The sequence below is a fragment of the Salmo salar genome, chromosome ssa11 (assembly GCF_905237065.1).
Source record: "Salmo salar chromosome ssa11, Ssal_v3.1, whole genome shotgun sequence".
Classification (NCBI taxonomy): domain Eukaryota; kingdom Metazoa; phylum Chordata; class Actinopteri; order Salmoniformes; family Salmonidae; genus Salmo; species Salmo salar.
In genome coordinates this window covers 47616716-47632982 of record NC_059452.1, presented here as the reverse complement: position 1 = coordinate 47632982, position 16267 = coordinate 47616716, and the positions used below count along the sequence as shown (strand labels likewise).

At 43.1% G+C, this 16267-nt stretch overlaps 1 protein-coding gene across 2 annotated transcripts in view; it reads left to right on the top strand.

Annotated features, from left to right (window-relative positions):
• LOC106562850 (non-muscle caldesmon) overlaps positions 1 to 16267 on the top strand; it is a 72603-nt gene that overhangs the window by 21016 nt on the left and 35320 nt on the right. For both annotated transcript variants that reach the window (XM_045689708.1, XM_045689707.1), the window contains exon 2: positions 9455 to 9616. In XM_045689708.1, the coding sequence (XP_045545664.1) occupies positions 9455 to 9616 (162 nt within the window). The remainder of the gene's footprint in view (positions 1 to 9454; positions 9617 to 16267) is intronic.

Below are 16267 nucleotides of genomic sequence, written 5' to 3'. Positions count from 1 at the left end.
ACAGTAGAGTTATCTGGCAGGTGACCTGGTTAGTTAGTAGGGTTACAGTAGAGTTATCTGTTAGGTGACCTGGTTAGTTAGTAGGGTTACAGTAGAGTTATCTGGCAGGTGACCTGGTTAGTTAGTAGAGTTATCTGTCAGTGAGATGGTTAGTTAGTAGGGTTACAGTAGAGTTATCTGTTAGGTGACCTGGTTAGTTAGTAGGTTGCAGTAGAGTTATCTGTCAGGTGACCTGGTTAGTTAGTAAGGTTACAGTAGAGTTATCTGTCAGGTGAGATGGTTAGTTAGTAGGGTTACAGTAGAGTTATCTGTTAGGTGACCTGGTTAGTTAGTAGGTTACAGTAGAGTTATCTGTCAGGTGACCTGGTTAGTTAGTAGGGTTACAGTAGAGTTATCTGTCAGGTGACCTGGTTAGTTAGTAGGGTTACAGTAGAGTTATCTGTCAGGTGAGATGGTTAGTTAGTAGGGTTACAGTAGAGTTATCTGTCAGGTGAGATGGTTAGTTAGTAGGGTTACAGTAGAGTTATCTGTTAGGTGACCTGGTTAGTTAGTAGGTTACAGTAGAGTTATCTGTCAGGTGACCTGGTTAGTTAGTAAGGTTACAGTATAGTTATCTGTCAGGTGAGATGGTTAGTTAGTAGGGTTACAGTAGAGTTATCTGTTAGGTGACCTGGTTAGTTAGTAGATTACAGTAGAGTTATCTGTCAGGTGACCTGGTTAGTTAGTAGGGTTACAGTAGAGTTATCTGTCAGGTGAGCTGGTTAGTTAGTAGGGTTACAGTAGAGTTATCTGTCAGGTGACCTGGTTAGTTAGTAGAGTTATCTGTTAGGTGACCTGGTTAGTTAGTAGAGTTATCTGTCAGGTGACCTGGTTAGTTAGTAGGGTTACAGTAGAGTTATCTGTCAGGTGACCTGGTTAGTTAGTAGGGTTACAGTAGAGTTATCTGTCAGGTGAGATGGTTAGTTAGTAGAGTTATCTGTTAGGTGACCTGGTTAGTTAGTAGAGTTATCTGTTAGGTGACTTGGTTAGTTAGTAGAGTTATCTGTCAGGTGAGATGGTTAGTTAGTAGGGTTACAGTAGAGTTATATGTCAGGTGACCTGGTTAGTTAGTAGGGTTACAGTAGAGTTATCTGTCAGGTGACCTGGTTAGTTAGTAGAGTTATCTGTCAGGTGAGATGGTTAGTTAGTAGGGTTACAGTAGAGTTATCTGTTAGGTGACCTGGTTAGTTAGTAGAGTTATCTGTTAGGTGACCTGGTTAGTTAGTAGAGTTATCTGTCAGGTGACCTGGTTAGTTAGTAGGGTTACAGTAGAGTTATCTGTCAGGTGACCTGGTTAGTTAGTAGGGTTACAGTAGAGTTATCTGTCAGGTGAGATGGTTAGTTAGTAGAGTTATCTGTTAGGTGACCTGGTTAGTTAGTAGAGTTATCTGTTAGGTGACTTGGTTAGTTAGTAGAGTTATCTGTCAGGTGAGATGGTTAGTTAGTAGGGTTACAGTAGAGTTATATGTCAGGTGACCTGGTTAGTTAGTAGGGTTACAGTAGAGTTATCTGTCAGGTGACCTGGTTAGTTAGTAGAGTTATCTGTCAGGTGAGATGGTTAGTTAGTAGGGTTACAGTAGAGTTATCTGTTAGGTGACCTGGTTAGTTAGTAGGTTACAGTAGAGTTATCTGTCAGGTGACCTGGTTAGTTAGTAGGGTTACAGTAGAGTTATCTGTCAGGTGACCTGGTTAGTTAGTAGGGTTACAGTAGAGTTATCTGTCAGGTGAGATGGTTAGTTAGTAGGGTTACAGTAGAGTTATCTGTCAGGTGAGATGGTTAGTTAGTAGGGTTACAGTAGAGTTATCTGTTAGGTGACCTGGTTAGTTAGTAGAGTTATCTGTCAGGTGACCTGGTTAGTTAGTAGGTTACAGTAGAGTTATCTGTCAGGTGACCTGGTTAGTTAGTAGGTTACAGTAGAGTTATCTGTCAGGTGAGTTGGTTAGTTAGTAGGTTACAGTAGAGTTATCTGTCAGGTGAGATGGTTAGTTAGTAGGGTTACAGTAGAGTTATCTGTCAGGTGACCTGGTTAGTTAGTAAGGTTACAGTAGAGTTATCTGTCAGGTGACCTGGTTAGTTAGTAGAGTTATCTGTCAGGTGAGATGGTTAGTTAGTCGGGTTACAGTAGAGTTATCTGTTAGGTGACCTGGTTAGTTAGTAGAGTTATCTGTCAGGTGACATGGTTAGCTAGTAGGGTTACAGTAGAGTTATCTGTCAGGTGACCTGGTTAGTTAGTAGGTTACAGTAGAGTTATCTGTCAGGTGAGATGGTTAGTTAGTAGGGTTACAGTAGAGTTATCTGTCAGGTGACCTGGTTAGTTAGTAAGGTTACAGTAGAGTTATCTGTCAGGTGACCTGGTTAGTTAGTAGAGTTATCTGTCAGGTGAGATGGTTAGTTAGTCGGGTTACAGTAGAGTTATCTGTTAGGTGACCTGGTTAGTTAGTAGGTTACAGTAGAGTTATCTGTCAGGTGACCTGGTTAGTTAGTAGGGTTACAGTAGAGTTATCTGTCAGTTGAGATGGTTAGTTAGTAGGGTTACAGTAGAGTTACCTGTCAGGTGAGATGGTTAGTTAGTAGGTTACAGTAGAGTTATCTGTCAGGTGAGATGGTTAGTTAGTAGGGTTACAGTAGAGTTATCTGTCAGGTGAGATGGTTAGTTAGTAGGGTTACAGTAGAGTTATCTGTCAGGTGAGATGGTTAGTTAGTAGGTTACAGTAGAGTTATCTGTCAGGTGACCTGGTTAGTTAGTAGGTTACAGTAGAGTTATCTGTCAGGTGACCTGGTTAGTTAGTAGGGTTACAGTAGAGTAATCTGTTAGGTGACCTGGTTAGTTAGTAGGTTACAGTAGAGTTATCTGTCAGGTGACATGGTTAGCTAGTAGGGTTACAGTAGAGTTATCTGTCAGGTGACCTGGTTAGTTAGTAGGTTACAGTAGAGTTATCTGTCAGGTGAGATGGTTAGTTAGTAGGGTTACAGTAGAGTTATCTGTCAGGTGACCTGGTTAGTTAGTAGGTTACAGTAGAGTTATCTGTCAGGTGAGCTGGTTAGTTAGTAGGTTACAGTAAAGTTATCTGTCAGGTGACCTGGTTAGTTAGTAGGTTACAGTAGAGTTATCTGTCAGGTGACCTGGTTAGTTAGTAGGGTTACAGTAGAGGTATCTGTTAGGTGAGCTGGTTAGTTAGTAGGGTCACAGTAGAGTTATCTGTTAGGTGAGATGGTTAAAATGTAATTATATTTTACGAGACCAAAGAGAGAGAACACTGAGGGATTGAACTCATTGGTTTTAATCCCATTTTGCCACGTGGCTGTAACGGCTGTCTTCTGTAGAAATGGACCAAGACCACTACCCACGAAAACCAAACAAACACACACCTACTTATGGGACTCCCAATCAGAGGCAACTAGAAACACCTGCCTCCAATTGAGAGTCCAGCACCCAAAACTACACATAGAAAAACAAACCTAGAACCTATACCAAACTAATACACCCCACTACACCACACACAAAACCCCATAATACAAAAACAAATATACCTCTGCCACGTCCTGACCAAATATAATAGAAATAATACCTAAATATTGGTCAGGACGTGACATTACCCCCCCCTAAAGGTGCAGACCCCGGAATGCACCTTAAAAGAAAACACAAAAAATCCCCATTACCCCAACAAAACCAAAAAGCAATACCCCCTAAACAATAAGGGAGGGAAAGGAGGGTGGCTGCCGTCAACGACGGCACTGTGCTACACCCTCCCTCCCCAACCAACCTATCCTGGAGGTGGCTCCGGTGCAGGACGTGGACCCTGCTCCACCCTCGGCGTCGCCCACTTCGGTGGAGCCGATAGCTGCGCCAGGCAGACGGACCCCTCGGGCCGGGCCGGAGGACAGGAGGGCCCCTCGGGCCGGGCCGGGGGACAGGAGGGCCCCTCGGGCTGGGCCGGGGGACAGGAGGGCCCCTCGGGCTGGGCCGGGGGACATGCGGGCCACTCGGGCTGGGCCGGAAGGCATGCGGGCCACTCGGGCTGGGCCGGAAGGCATGCGGGCCACTCGGGCTGGGCCGGAAGGCATGCGGGCCACTCGGGCTGGGCCGGAAGGCATGCGGGCCACTCGGGCTGGGCCGGAAGGCATGCGGGCCACTCGGGCTGGGCCGGAGGGCAGGAGGACCACTCGGGCTGGACCAGAGGGCAGGAGGACCACTCGGGCTGGACCGGAGGGCAGGAGGACCACTCGGGCTGGACCGGAGGGCAGGAGGACCACTCGGGCTGATCCTGACAGGCCGGGCACCCTGGCAGATCAGGGCAGGCGGGCACCTCTGGCAGAACCGGGCAGTCCGGCCACTCTGGCAGAACAGGGCAGTCCGGCCACTCTGGCAGAACAGGGCAGTCCGGCCACTCTGGCAGAACAGGGCAGTCCGGCCACTCTGGCAGAACAGGGCAGTCCGGCCACTCTGGCAGAACAGGGCAGTCCGGCCACTCTGGCAGAACAGGGCAGTCCGGCCACTCTGGCAGAACAGGGCAGTCCGGCCACTCTGGCAGAACAGGGCAGTCCGGCCACTCTGGCAGTTCAGGGCAGTCCGGCCACTCCGGCAGTTCAGGGCAGTCCGGCCACTCCGGCAGTTCAGGGCAGTCCGGCCACTCCGGCAGTTCAGGGCAGTCCGGCCACTCCGGCAGTTCAGGGCAGTCCGGCCACTCCGGCAGTTCAGGGCAGTCTGGCCACTCCGGCAGTTCAGGGCAGTCTGACCTCTCTGGCGACTGTTGACTGGCGGGCAGCTCTGACGACTGTTGACTGGCGGGCAGCTCTGACGACTGTTGACTGGCGGGCAGCTCTGACGACTGTTGACTGGCGGGCAGCTCTGACGACTGTTGACTGGCGGGCAGCTCTGACGACTGTTGACTGGCGGGCAGCTCTGACGACTGTTGACTGGCGGGCAGCTCTGGTGATGGTTGACTGGCGGGCAGCTCTGGTGACTGTTGACTGGCGAGGCTGGGTTGACACACTAGACTCCTGATGCGTGGGGCTGGTATAGGACGTGCCAGCCTGGAGACACGCACCTCCATGCTAGTGCGTCTGGCGGGAAACACCGGACCGAAAGGGCGCACTGGCGGTCTTGATTGCAGGGTTGGCATCACCCCTTCCGGCTCGATGCTCCCCTTGCCCTGGCACCTGCGGGGCGCTGGTACTGGGCGAACTGGGCTGTGCGTCCGTATAGGTGAGATGGTGCGCACCTCAGCGTAACATGACGCCCTCCACCTCGTACGCACCTCCCTGTAGTCACGGGTAGCTGGCTTACGGCTCTTCCCTGGCCTGGCCAAACTACCCGTGTGCCCCCCCCAAAAAAAATCTTGGGGCTGCCTCTCGGGTTTCCTAGCCAACCGTGTTCCAGCGTAACGTTCCCGATGGTTCCTCTGTCCAGCTGCCTCCACTCTCCTGAGTGCCTCCACCTGTTCCCATGGGAGGCGATCCCTTCTGGCCAGGATCTCTTCCCAGGTGTAGGCTCCCTTGCCGTCCAGGACGTCCTCCCATGTCCATTGTTCCCTTTTTCTCTCCTGTGGCTTCCTCCTCTTCTGCTGCTTGGTCCTTTGGTGGTGGGTAGTTCTGTAACGGCTGTCTTCTGTAGAAATGGACCAAGGCGCAGCAGGTATGTGAATACTCATCTTTAATTAAAATAAAGGAGTAGAGCATCCACTTAACAATTCAAACAATATATACGACAGGAACAGTTTTGCAGGCACACAACACGCAGTGCAAAAACAACTACCCACGAAAACCAAACAAACACACACCTACTTATGGGACTCCCAATCAGAGGCAACTAGAAACACCTGCCTCCAATTGAGAGTCCAGCACCCAAAACTACACATAGAAAAACAAACCTAGAACCTATACCAAACTAATACACCCCACTACACCACACACAAAACCCCATAATACAAAAACAAATATACCTCTGCCACGTCCTGACCAAATATAATAGAAATAATACCTAAATATTGGTCAGGACGTGACAGTGGCTCTGTTTTTAGAGGATTATGGGTAATGCTAAATTTTTACACTTGATGATTATTTTACACAGTGTTGTGTGCATGTTTGAAGAAAGAAAAGTATACTTCTATATCAGTATTAAGCAGCTTGTCCTCATGAGGTGTAATGGATCGTGATAAACTGATATTAAAACCGGGAGGCAAAATGACGTTCAATGATGGGGCGAACTGTTCCCAAACTTCCAACTGTTGGTGGTGGAGGTAAATAAAGAAATGAATACTTTTTTTAAAAACCTCTAGTTACTGTTGTTGAAATGTGTTAAAATGGCAAATGAATAGATACATCAATGTTAAACATTGAAATTCTTCAGAAGAAGTGATCTAATTCTGCACTAGACAGGATGTGAAATGCCATCATAGTGTTTAGGAGCTATAGAGGGAGGAAACGACACCAAAACAGAAAGCATCTAATTCTGCACTAGACAGAATTCGAAACTGTCACACCCTGACCTGAGAGAGAGGGTTTGTTTCTCTATGTGGTTAGGTCAGGGTGTGGGGTGGGCATTCTAGGTTTTTGTATTTCTTTGTTTTGGGCCGAGTATGGTTCCTAATCAGAGGCAGCTGTCTATCGTTGTCTCTGATTAGGAATCATACTTAGGCAGCCTTTTCCCCACCTGTGTTTGTGGGTTATTGTTATTTCTGTGTGTGTATGGCACAGTGTGTTACGTTTCTTGCTGCGTACCTGTTTATTGTTTTGGTTTCCTTGAAATAGTGTTTTCAACCTTTTCTGTTAGTGCTCCCAGCACCTGGCAAAGTGTTGCACAACACTTGGTTAACTGGTGTTACAACACACCATGTCATGTTTCAGAACATATTGGTTAACTGGTGTTACAACACACCATGTCATGTTTCAGAACATCTCAGGATGATGTGTTGCAATACTCCAGCAAAGTTAAGGTTTCTTTTCCTTCTTGTTGGTGGCAGCTCAGTTGTCACAAGTTTTGGTGTTACAAAGCACTTAATTTTAACAGTGTGATTCTCGAGTGCTTCTTCTTCATGTATGTGAACTGTGGTGGATAGATATTGGTGTATCCTCATTATATCATTGAGAAGTTTCTGGACACCTTCCTGCTCCCAATACACTCTTTGTCAGTGCTATTCCAAGATGGCCACCGCAGAGACCCATGTGTTTAGTGCAGATGTAAACACAGAGACAGTTTGGTGTTGCTGTTGTTGGATGGCCAGCACTAATCCCTGAACAGACACGCACTTCCAACATCTGGTTTTGTCATCGTAAAGAAAAGCTCTTTGGGGGTAGATCTGTACATGTTTCCTGGTCTGACCGACTGCTACTTTGTGGACACTACGTTTAAGTGTGATAAATGACATGAGCTATGTCCTCCTATTTATCTCCTGTTTAGTGTTTCCTGTGTAATATTTTGTTATATTACATTAACATGTTTAATTGAGCTCATTTGTGACTTTACATCTCTATAGAGCTGACTAGTGGTTAGAGCGTTGGGGCCAGTAACCGAAAGGTTGCTGGATCGAATCCCCGAGCTGACAAGGGTAAAAATCTGTCGTTCTGCCCCTGAACAAGACAGTTAACCCACTGTTCCCCGGGGCGCCGAAGACGTGGATGTCCATTATGGCAGCCCCCTGCACCTCTCTGATTCAGAGGGGTTGGGTTAAATGCTGAAGACACATTTCAGTTGAAGGCATTCAGTTGTATAACTGACTAGGTATCACCCCTTTTCCCTTTCCGTAATAGACCTGTAGGAGAAAGATACAACTTCCACAAAGATTGTTTCACCTGACTACACAATATGTGTACCAGACGTGCTCCAACGGAAAGAAACCTTGCCTGAGAACTGTTAGTTGTCAGAGGGAATAATTAGCCTTTAGCTCAGTTGGCTAACACAGTTTTGTGTCATACAGATGACCTGGATTTGATAACTGTTAACTTCCCGTTCAGTTATGTGTTTCTCACGTGTATCTTTCTATCTCACCAGTATCTGGGTAGTGAATGTGTTTGAGGGCTTCATGTGTGTTTCCCACTCAGATATCCTCTGGTTTTCACTTTGTTCCTCTCACTTGTACCTCACCAGTAGGAGGGAAAATGTTTGTAGACTTCCTGTGTGTTTCTCACTCTGTCCATATGCAAACAAAATATAATATAATATAATAAATCAAATCAAATCAAAATGTATTTGTCACATACACATGGTTAGCAGATGTTAATGCGAGTGTAGCGAAATGCTTGATGCTTCTAGTTCCGACCATGCAGTAATATCTAACAAGTAATCTAACCTAACAATTTCACAACAACTACCTTCTACACACAAGTGTAAAGGAATGAATACGAATATGTACATAAAAATACATGAATGAGTAATGGCCGAACGGCATAGGCAAGATGCAGTAGATGGTATAGAGTACAGTATATACATATAAGATGAGTAATGTAGGGTATGTAAACATTATATAAAGTGACATTGTTAAAGTGGCTAGTGATACATATTATGGCAAGATGCAGTAGATGGTATAGAGTACAGTATATACATATAAGATGAGTAATGTAGGGTATGTAAACATTATATAAAGTGACATTGTTAAAGTGGCTAGTGATACATATTATGGCAAGATGCAGTAGATGGTATAGAGTACAGTATATACATATGAGATGAGTAATGTAGGGTATGTAAACATTATATAAAGTGGCATTGTTTAAAGGGGCTAGTGATACATTTATTACATCAATTTTCCCATTATTAAAGTGGCTTGAGTTGAGTCAGTATGTTGGTAGCAGCCGCTCAATGTTAGTGATGGTTGTTTAACGGTCTGATGGCCTTGAGATAGAAGCTGTTTTTCAGTTTCTCGGTCCCCGCTTTGCTGCACCTGTACTGACCTCTCCTTCTGGATGATAGTGGTGTGAACAGGCAGTGGCTCGGGTGGTTGTTGTCCTTGATGATCTTTTTGGCCTTCCTGTGACATCGGGTGGTGTAGGTGTCCTGGAGGGCAGGTAGTTTGCACCCGGTGATGCGTTTTGCAGACCACACCACCCTCTGGAGAGCCTTCCGGTTATGGGCGGAGCAGCTGCCGTACCAGGCGGTGATACAGCCCGACAGGATGCTCTCGATTGTGCATCTGTAAAAGTTTGTGAGTGTTTTTGGTAACAAGCCGAATTTCTTCAGCCTTCTGAGGTTGAAGAGGCGCTGCTGCGCCTTCTTCACCACGCTGTCTGTGTGGGTGGACCATTTCAGTTTGTCCGTGATGTGTACGCCGAGGAACTTAAAACTTTCCACCCTCTCCACTACTGTCCCGTCGATGTGGATAGGGGGCCACTCCCTCTGCTGTTTCCTGAAGTCCACGATCATAATAAAATATAATAGGTCTGATTATTTTTATATTCTCTTTCACTGTCTCTGTGTTCCAGGGTGACGGCCCAGCGCAGTATTGAGGATGCTGAGGAGATAGAGCGGGAACGACGACGGAGGGCCAGGGAGAGACAGGGAGACCAGGTCCCCCACACCCACACTGGCCCAGCCAGCACCACCAGCCCCACACTGGACAATGGGCTCCAGGAGCTATATCCATTGTAAGTCACAAAGCTGAATGAAGGCTAACAGCCAACACTTTCCTGCTGTAGAATCCTACAATAGAACATACTGCTCTGGTTATCAAAGACTGGACTAGCGTGTAAGACGAGACATCCCACACCAGTCTTGTTGTCATCTGTAGCAGCTGAGTAGCTCAAGTCATGTTTGTAACGCATGATGTGAACTGCTTGCTGTAGTGGCACAACGGTCTAAGGCACTGCATCTCAGTGCTAGAGGCGTCACTAAACACCCTGGTTCGATCCTGGGCTGTATCACAACCGGCCGTGATTGTGAGTCCCATATGACAGGGCACGATTGCCCCAGCTTCGTCCGGGTTAGGGTTTGGCCGGGGTAGGCTGTCATTGTAAATAAGAATTTGTTCTTAACTGAGTTGCCTAGTTAAATTAAGGTTAAATAAAAAAATATAAAAAATAAAAATGTCTCAATGGTGCTGAATAGACTGTAGGTAGTATGACTGATGTCTCAATGGTGTTGAATAGGCTGTAGGTGGTCTGACTGACGTCTCAATGGTGCTGAATAGACTGTAGGTAGTCTGACTGATGTCTCAATGGCGCTGAATAGACTGTAGGTAGTCTGACTGATGTCTCAATGGCGCTGAATAGACTGTAGGTAGTCTGACTGATGTCTCAATGGTGCTGAATAGACTGTAGGTAGTCTGACTGATGTCTCAATGGTGCTGAATAGACTGTAGGTAGTCTGACTGATGTCTCAATGGTGCTGAATAGACTGTAGGTAGTCTGACTGATGTCTCAATGGTGCTGAATAGACTGTAGGTAGTCTGACTGATGTCTCAATGGTGCTGAATAGACTGTAGGTAGTATGACTGATGTCTCAATGGTGCTGAATAGACTGTAGGGAAACAAGACAACATTCGCTAATGAAGTGCTGTCACGTATCCTATCAGGGCTTACTGTATATGGACCTGGGCTGTGTCTCAATGGACCTGGGTTTTGTCCCAAATGGCTCCCTGTTCACTATATAGTGTACAGGTTTAACCAGAGCCCTTGGGGAATAGGGTGCTATTTGGGAGGCAGGCTTCAGTCTGTGAGTGAGTGAGTGAGTGAGTGAGTGAGTGAGTGAGTGAGTGAGTGAGTGAGTGAGTGAGTGAGTGAGTGAGTGTGTGTGTGTGTGTGTGTGTGTGTGTGTGTGTTTGAGTGTGCGTGTTTGTTGGCCATTTTAATCCACAACACAGGCCTATTGTATTGAATGAATGGTTTCCTCTTAAAGATGTGTGGTAGTTTAGGCTATTACTTCTTGTTCCCTTGGTTACTCAAAGCTATTGATTACTCAAACCTATTGGTTACTCAAGCCTATTGGTTACTAAAATGTATTGGTTACTCAAATATATTGGTTATTCAAACCTATTGGTTACTCAAGCCTATAGGTTACTAAAATGTATTGGTTACTCAAACCTAATGGTTACTCAAACCTATTGGTTATTCAAACCTATTGGTTACTCAAACCTATTGGTTACTCAAACCTATTGGTTACTCAAACCTATTGGTTATTCAAACCTATTGGTGACTCAAACCTATTTTTGATGATGGACTCATTATGAATAGTAGCAAGGATGCTACATTTCTAGTTAAGAAAAATCTAGTTACAGAAACATCTGCAGGTGTGTGGTAGTGGATGGCAAATGTTACACAGGAAATTAACGGTCCTTTATCCAGAAGAAAAACATGCACATTTCATTTTTTTTACCAGAGATCCAGTAACGCTACACTGTTAGAAAAAAGAGTTCCAAAAGGATTCTTCGGCTGTCCCCATTTTAGTTCCAGGTAGAATAACTAATGTTAATATGCTACTTGTGTTGTTACGTTATTATTCTACGTGTTTATGTTATTATGTTATTAATCTACTTGTTAATGTTATTATACTACTTGTTAATGTTATTATGTTATTAGCTACTTGTTAATGTTATTATACTACTTGTTAGTGTTATTATGTTATTATACTACTTGTTAATGTTATTATACTACTTGTTAATGTTATTATGTTATTAATCTACTTGTTAATGTTATTATACTACTTGTTAATGTTATTATGTTATTAGCTACTTGTTAATGTTATTATACTACTTGTTAGTGTTATTATGTTATTATACTACTTGTTAATGTTATTATACTACTTGTTAATGTTATTATGTTATTAATCTACTTGTTAATGTTATTATGTTATTATACTACTTGTTAATGTTATTATTTTATTAATCTACTTGTTAATGTTATTATGTTATTATACTACTTGTTAATGTTATTATGTTATTAATCTACTTGTTAATGTTATTATGTTATTATACTACTTGTTAATGTTATTATTTTATTAATCTACTTGTTAATGTTATTATGTTATTATACTACTTGTTAATGTTATTATGTTATTATACTACTTGTTAATGTTATTACGTTATTATACTACTTGTTAATGTTATTATGTTATTATACTACTTGTTAATGTTATTATGTTATTATACTACTTGTTAATGTTATTATGTTATTATACTACTTGTTAATGTTATTATGTTATTAATCTACTTTTTAATGTTATTAATCTTCTTGTTAATGTTATTATGTTATTATACTACTTGTTAATGTTATTATGTTATTATACTACTTGTTAATGTTATTATGTTATTACTTTACTTGTTAATGTTATTATGTTATTATACTACTTGTTAATGTTATTATGTTATTATACTACTTGTTAATGTTATTATGTTATTATACTACTTGTTAATGTTATTATGTTATTATACTACTTGTTAATGTTATTATACTACTTGTTAATGTTATTAATCTACTTGTTAATGTTATTATGTTATTACTCTACTTGTTAATGTTATTATGTTATTATACTACTTGTTAATGTTATTAATAATGTTATTATACTACTTCTTAATGTTATTATGTTATTAATCTACTTGTTAATGTTATTAATCTACTTGTTAATGTTATTATGTTATTACTCTACTTGTTAATGTTATTATGTTATTATACTACTTGTTAATGTTATTATACTACTTGTTAATGTTATTATACTACTTCTTAATGTTATTATGTTATTAATCTACTTGTTAATGTTATTAATCTACTTGTTAATGTTATTATGTTATTACTCTACTTGTTAATGTTATTATGTTATTATACTACTTGTTAATGTTATTATGTTATTACTCTACTTGTTAATGTTATTATGTTATTATGCTACTTGTTAATGTTTTAATGCAACTTCTATGCAGCACATTAATAAATCAACCTAAACTGTATTTATTTTTGCTATGTTGCAACAATGAGAAACAAGAAATGACAGAAGGCTGGGGCTACAGGAAGAGAGGAAGAGAGCATTCTGTGTCCCAAAGGGCACCCTATCCCCTGTGTAGTGCACTACTACATAGGGTTCTGGTGAAAAGTAGTGCACTACTACATCGGGCTCTGGTCTAATGTAGTGCACTATATGGTGAATAGGGCTCTGGTGAAAAGTAATGCACTATTTAGGGAATAGGGTGCCATTTGGGACACAGACCATAGCTCATTCAGAGGAAACAGGATGCAGCAGTGGCGTTCGTTCCGTTGGCAGCGAGGTCGGTCGTTCAGTTTGTGTATGTTTCCATGGTCACAGTACGTGTGTGTCCCGTTGCCATGACGCCGAGCCAAAAGCCCTGGGGTCTGGCTAACACCTGTCATCTGCTGGGCTAAACATAAGCAAACAGGAAAACGCTCACCCAGAGGAGGCGCTCCTAGTGGCCGGGGACTTTAATGCAGGGAAATCTAAATCAGTTTTACCTCATGTCTATCAGCATGTTAAATGTGGTACCAGATGGAAAAAAATTCTAGACCACCTTTACTCCACAAACAGAGACGTGTAACAAAGCTCTCCCTCACCCTCCATTTGGCAAATCTGACCATAACTCTATTCTCTTGATTCCTGCTTACAAGCAACAATTTAAGCAGGAAGCACCAGTGACTCGCTCTATAAAAAAAATGGTCAGATGAAGCAGATGCTAAACTACAGGACTGTTTTGCTAGCACAGACTGGAATATGTTCCAGGATTCCTCCGATGGCATTGAGGAGTACACCACATCAGTCACTGGCTTTATCAATAAGTGCATCAAGGACGTCGTCCCCACAGTGACCGTACGTACATACCCCATCCAGAAGCCATGGATTACAGGCAACATCCGCACTGAGCTAAAGGGCAGAGCAGCCGCTTTCAAGGAGCGGGGCTCTAACCCAGAAGCTTATAAGAAATCCAGCTATGCTTTCCGACGAACCATCAAACAGGCAAAGCTTCAATACAGGACTAACACGGGGGCCCCTCAGGGGTGCGTGCTCAGTCCACTCCTGTACTCCCTGTTCACTCATGACTGCACAGCCAGGCACGACTCCAACACCATCATTAAGTTTGCTGATGACACAACAGTGGTAGGCCTGATCACCGACAACGATGAGACATGTACATAATTACCTCAATTACCTCGACACTGGTGCCCCCCACACATTGACACATTGACTCTGTACCGGTACCCCCTGTATATAGCCCAGGAATTGTTATTTACTGCTGATTTTTAATTATTTGTTATTCTTATCTCTTACTTTTTTAGGGTTTTTCTTAAAACTGCATTGTTGGTTAAGGGCTTGTAAGTAAGCATTTCACTGTAAGGTCTACACCTGTTGTATATGGCGCATGTGACAAATACAATTTGATTTCATAATTTGACTTGAAATCCCTGGTATTGCCCCCATCTGTTATAGACTAGACAGACAGACAGACAGACAGACAGACAGACAGACACACACGGCTGCTGTAGGCTGACTGCAGGAGTTTGGCTGTAAAGACTCACTTCCTGTGACCGCTGCATGTCCCCTGACCTCTCTACAGTACCTGAGCCCCCTCTGACTTTTCCCCTGCCAAGCTGCTGTTAGCACCCCATTGTTTCAACATTGTGCTGACCGCTAACAATATACAGAAGCCACCTGATTGTTTTCACAGTGGTTAGCAGCTAGCACGTTTAGCCACCTGGTGTTTTGGTGCCCTTGGGGTGAGGCAGACAATCAGCTATTTCCAGATGGATGTCCTACGTAACAAACTATGAAGAAAATATTATATTTCTAAAAACATTTGTGTAAGATGTACACTACCGTTCAAATGTTTGGGGTCACTTAGAACATTTTCTGTCCATTAAAATAACATCACATTGATAAGAAATACAGTGTAGACATTGTTAATGTTGTAAATGACTATTGTAGCTGGAAACGGCTGATTTTTTTAATGGAATATCTACATAGGTGTACAGAGGCCCATTATCAGCAACCATCACTCCTGTGTTCCAATGGCACATTGTGTTAGCTAATCCAAGTTTATCATTTAAAAGGTGAATTGATCATTACAAAACCCTTTTGCAATTATGTTAGCACAGCTGAAAACTGTTGTTCTGATTAAAGAAGCAATAAAACTGGCCTACTTTAGACTAGTTGAGAATCTGGATTATCAACATTTGTGGGTTCGATTACACGCTCAAAATGGCCAGAAACAAAGAACTTTCTTCTGAAACTCGTCAGTCTATTCTTGATCTATTCTTGTTGTTGTGAGAAATTTCCAAGAACCTGAAGATCTCGTACAACGCTGTGTACTTCTCCTTTCACAGAACAGCGCAAACGGGCTCTAACCAGAATAGAAAGAGGAGTGGGAGGCCTCGGTGCACAACTGAGCAAGAGGACAAGTACATAAGAGTGTCTAGTTTGAGAAACAGACGCCTCACAAGTCCTCAACTGGCAGCTTCATTAAATAGTACCCGCAAAACACCAGTCACAACATCAACAGTGAAGAGGCGATTCCGGGATGCTGGCCTTTCAGGCAGAGTTGCAAAGAAAAAGCCATATCTCAGACTGGCCAATAAAAACACAAGATTAAGATGGAACTCTGCCTAGAAGGCCAGCATCCCGGAGTCGCCTCTTCACTGTACAATGCAGCTTCCTGTACTGCTTACAGCTCTACCTCCAGTTACTGCCAGAGGAATGAGCACCGTGTTCATCAATGACTGGTTACATCTTTACCTCCAGTTACTGCCAGAGGAATGAGCACCGTGTTCATCAATGACTGGTTACATCTTTACCTCCAGTTACTGTTAGAGGAATGAGCACTGTGTTCAACAATGACTGGTTACAGCTCTACCTCCAGTTACTGCCAGAGGAATGAGCACTGTGTTCAACAATGACTGGTTACATCTCTACCTCCAGTTACTGTTAGAGGAATGAGCACTGTGTTCAACAATGACTGGTTACAGCTCTACCTCCAGTTACTGTTAGAGGAATGAGCACTGTGTTCAACAATGACTGGTTACAGCTCTACCTCCAGTTACTGCTAGAGGAATGAGCACTGTGTTCAAGAATGACTGGTTACAGCTCTACCTCCAGTTACTGCTAGAGGAATGAGCACTGTGTTCAAGAATGACTGGTTACAGCTCTACCTCCAGTTACTGCTAGAGGAATGAGCACTGTGTTCAAGAATGCCTGCTAAAGTGGGTTAAAAGGACAAATCATCAAATGCATAAAACAATATTAAACATTAAGACACGACCACTGAAAATTACTAATCTGAACCACTTACTACTTAAACTTGACAAAAA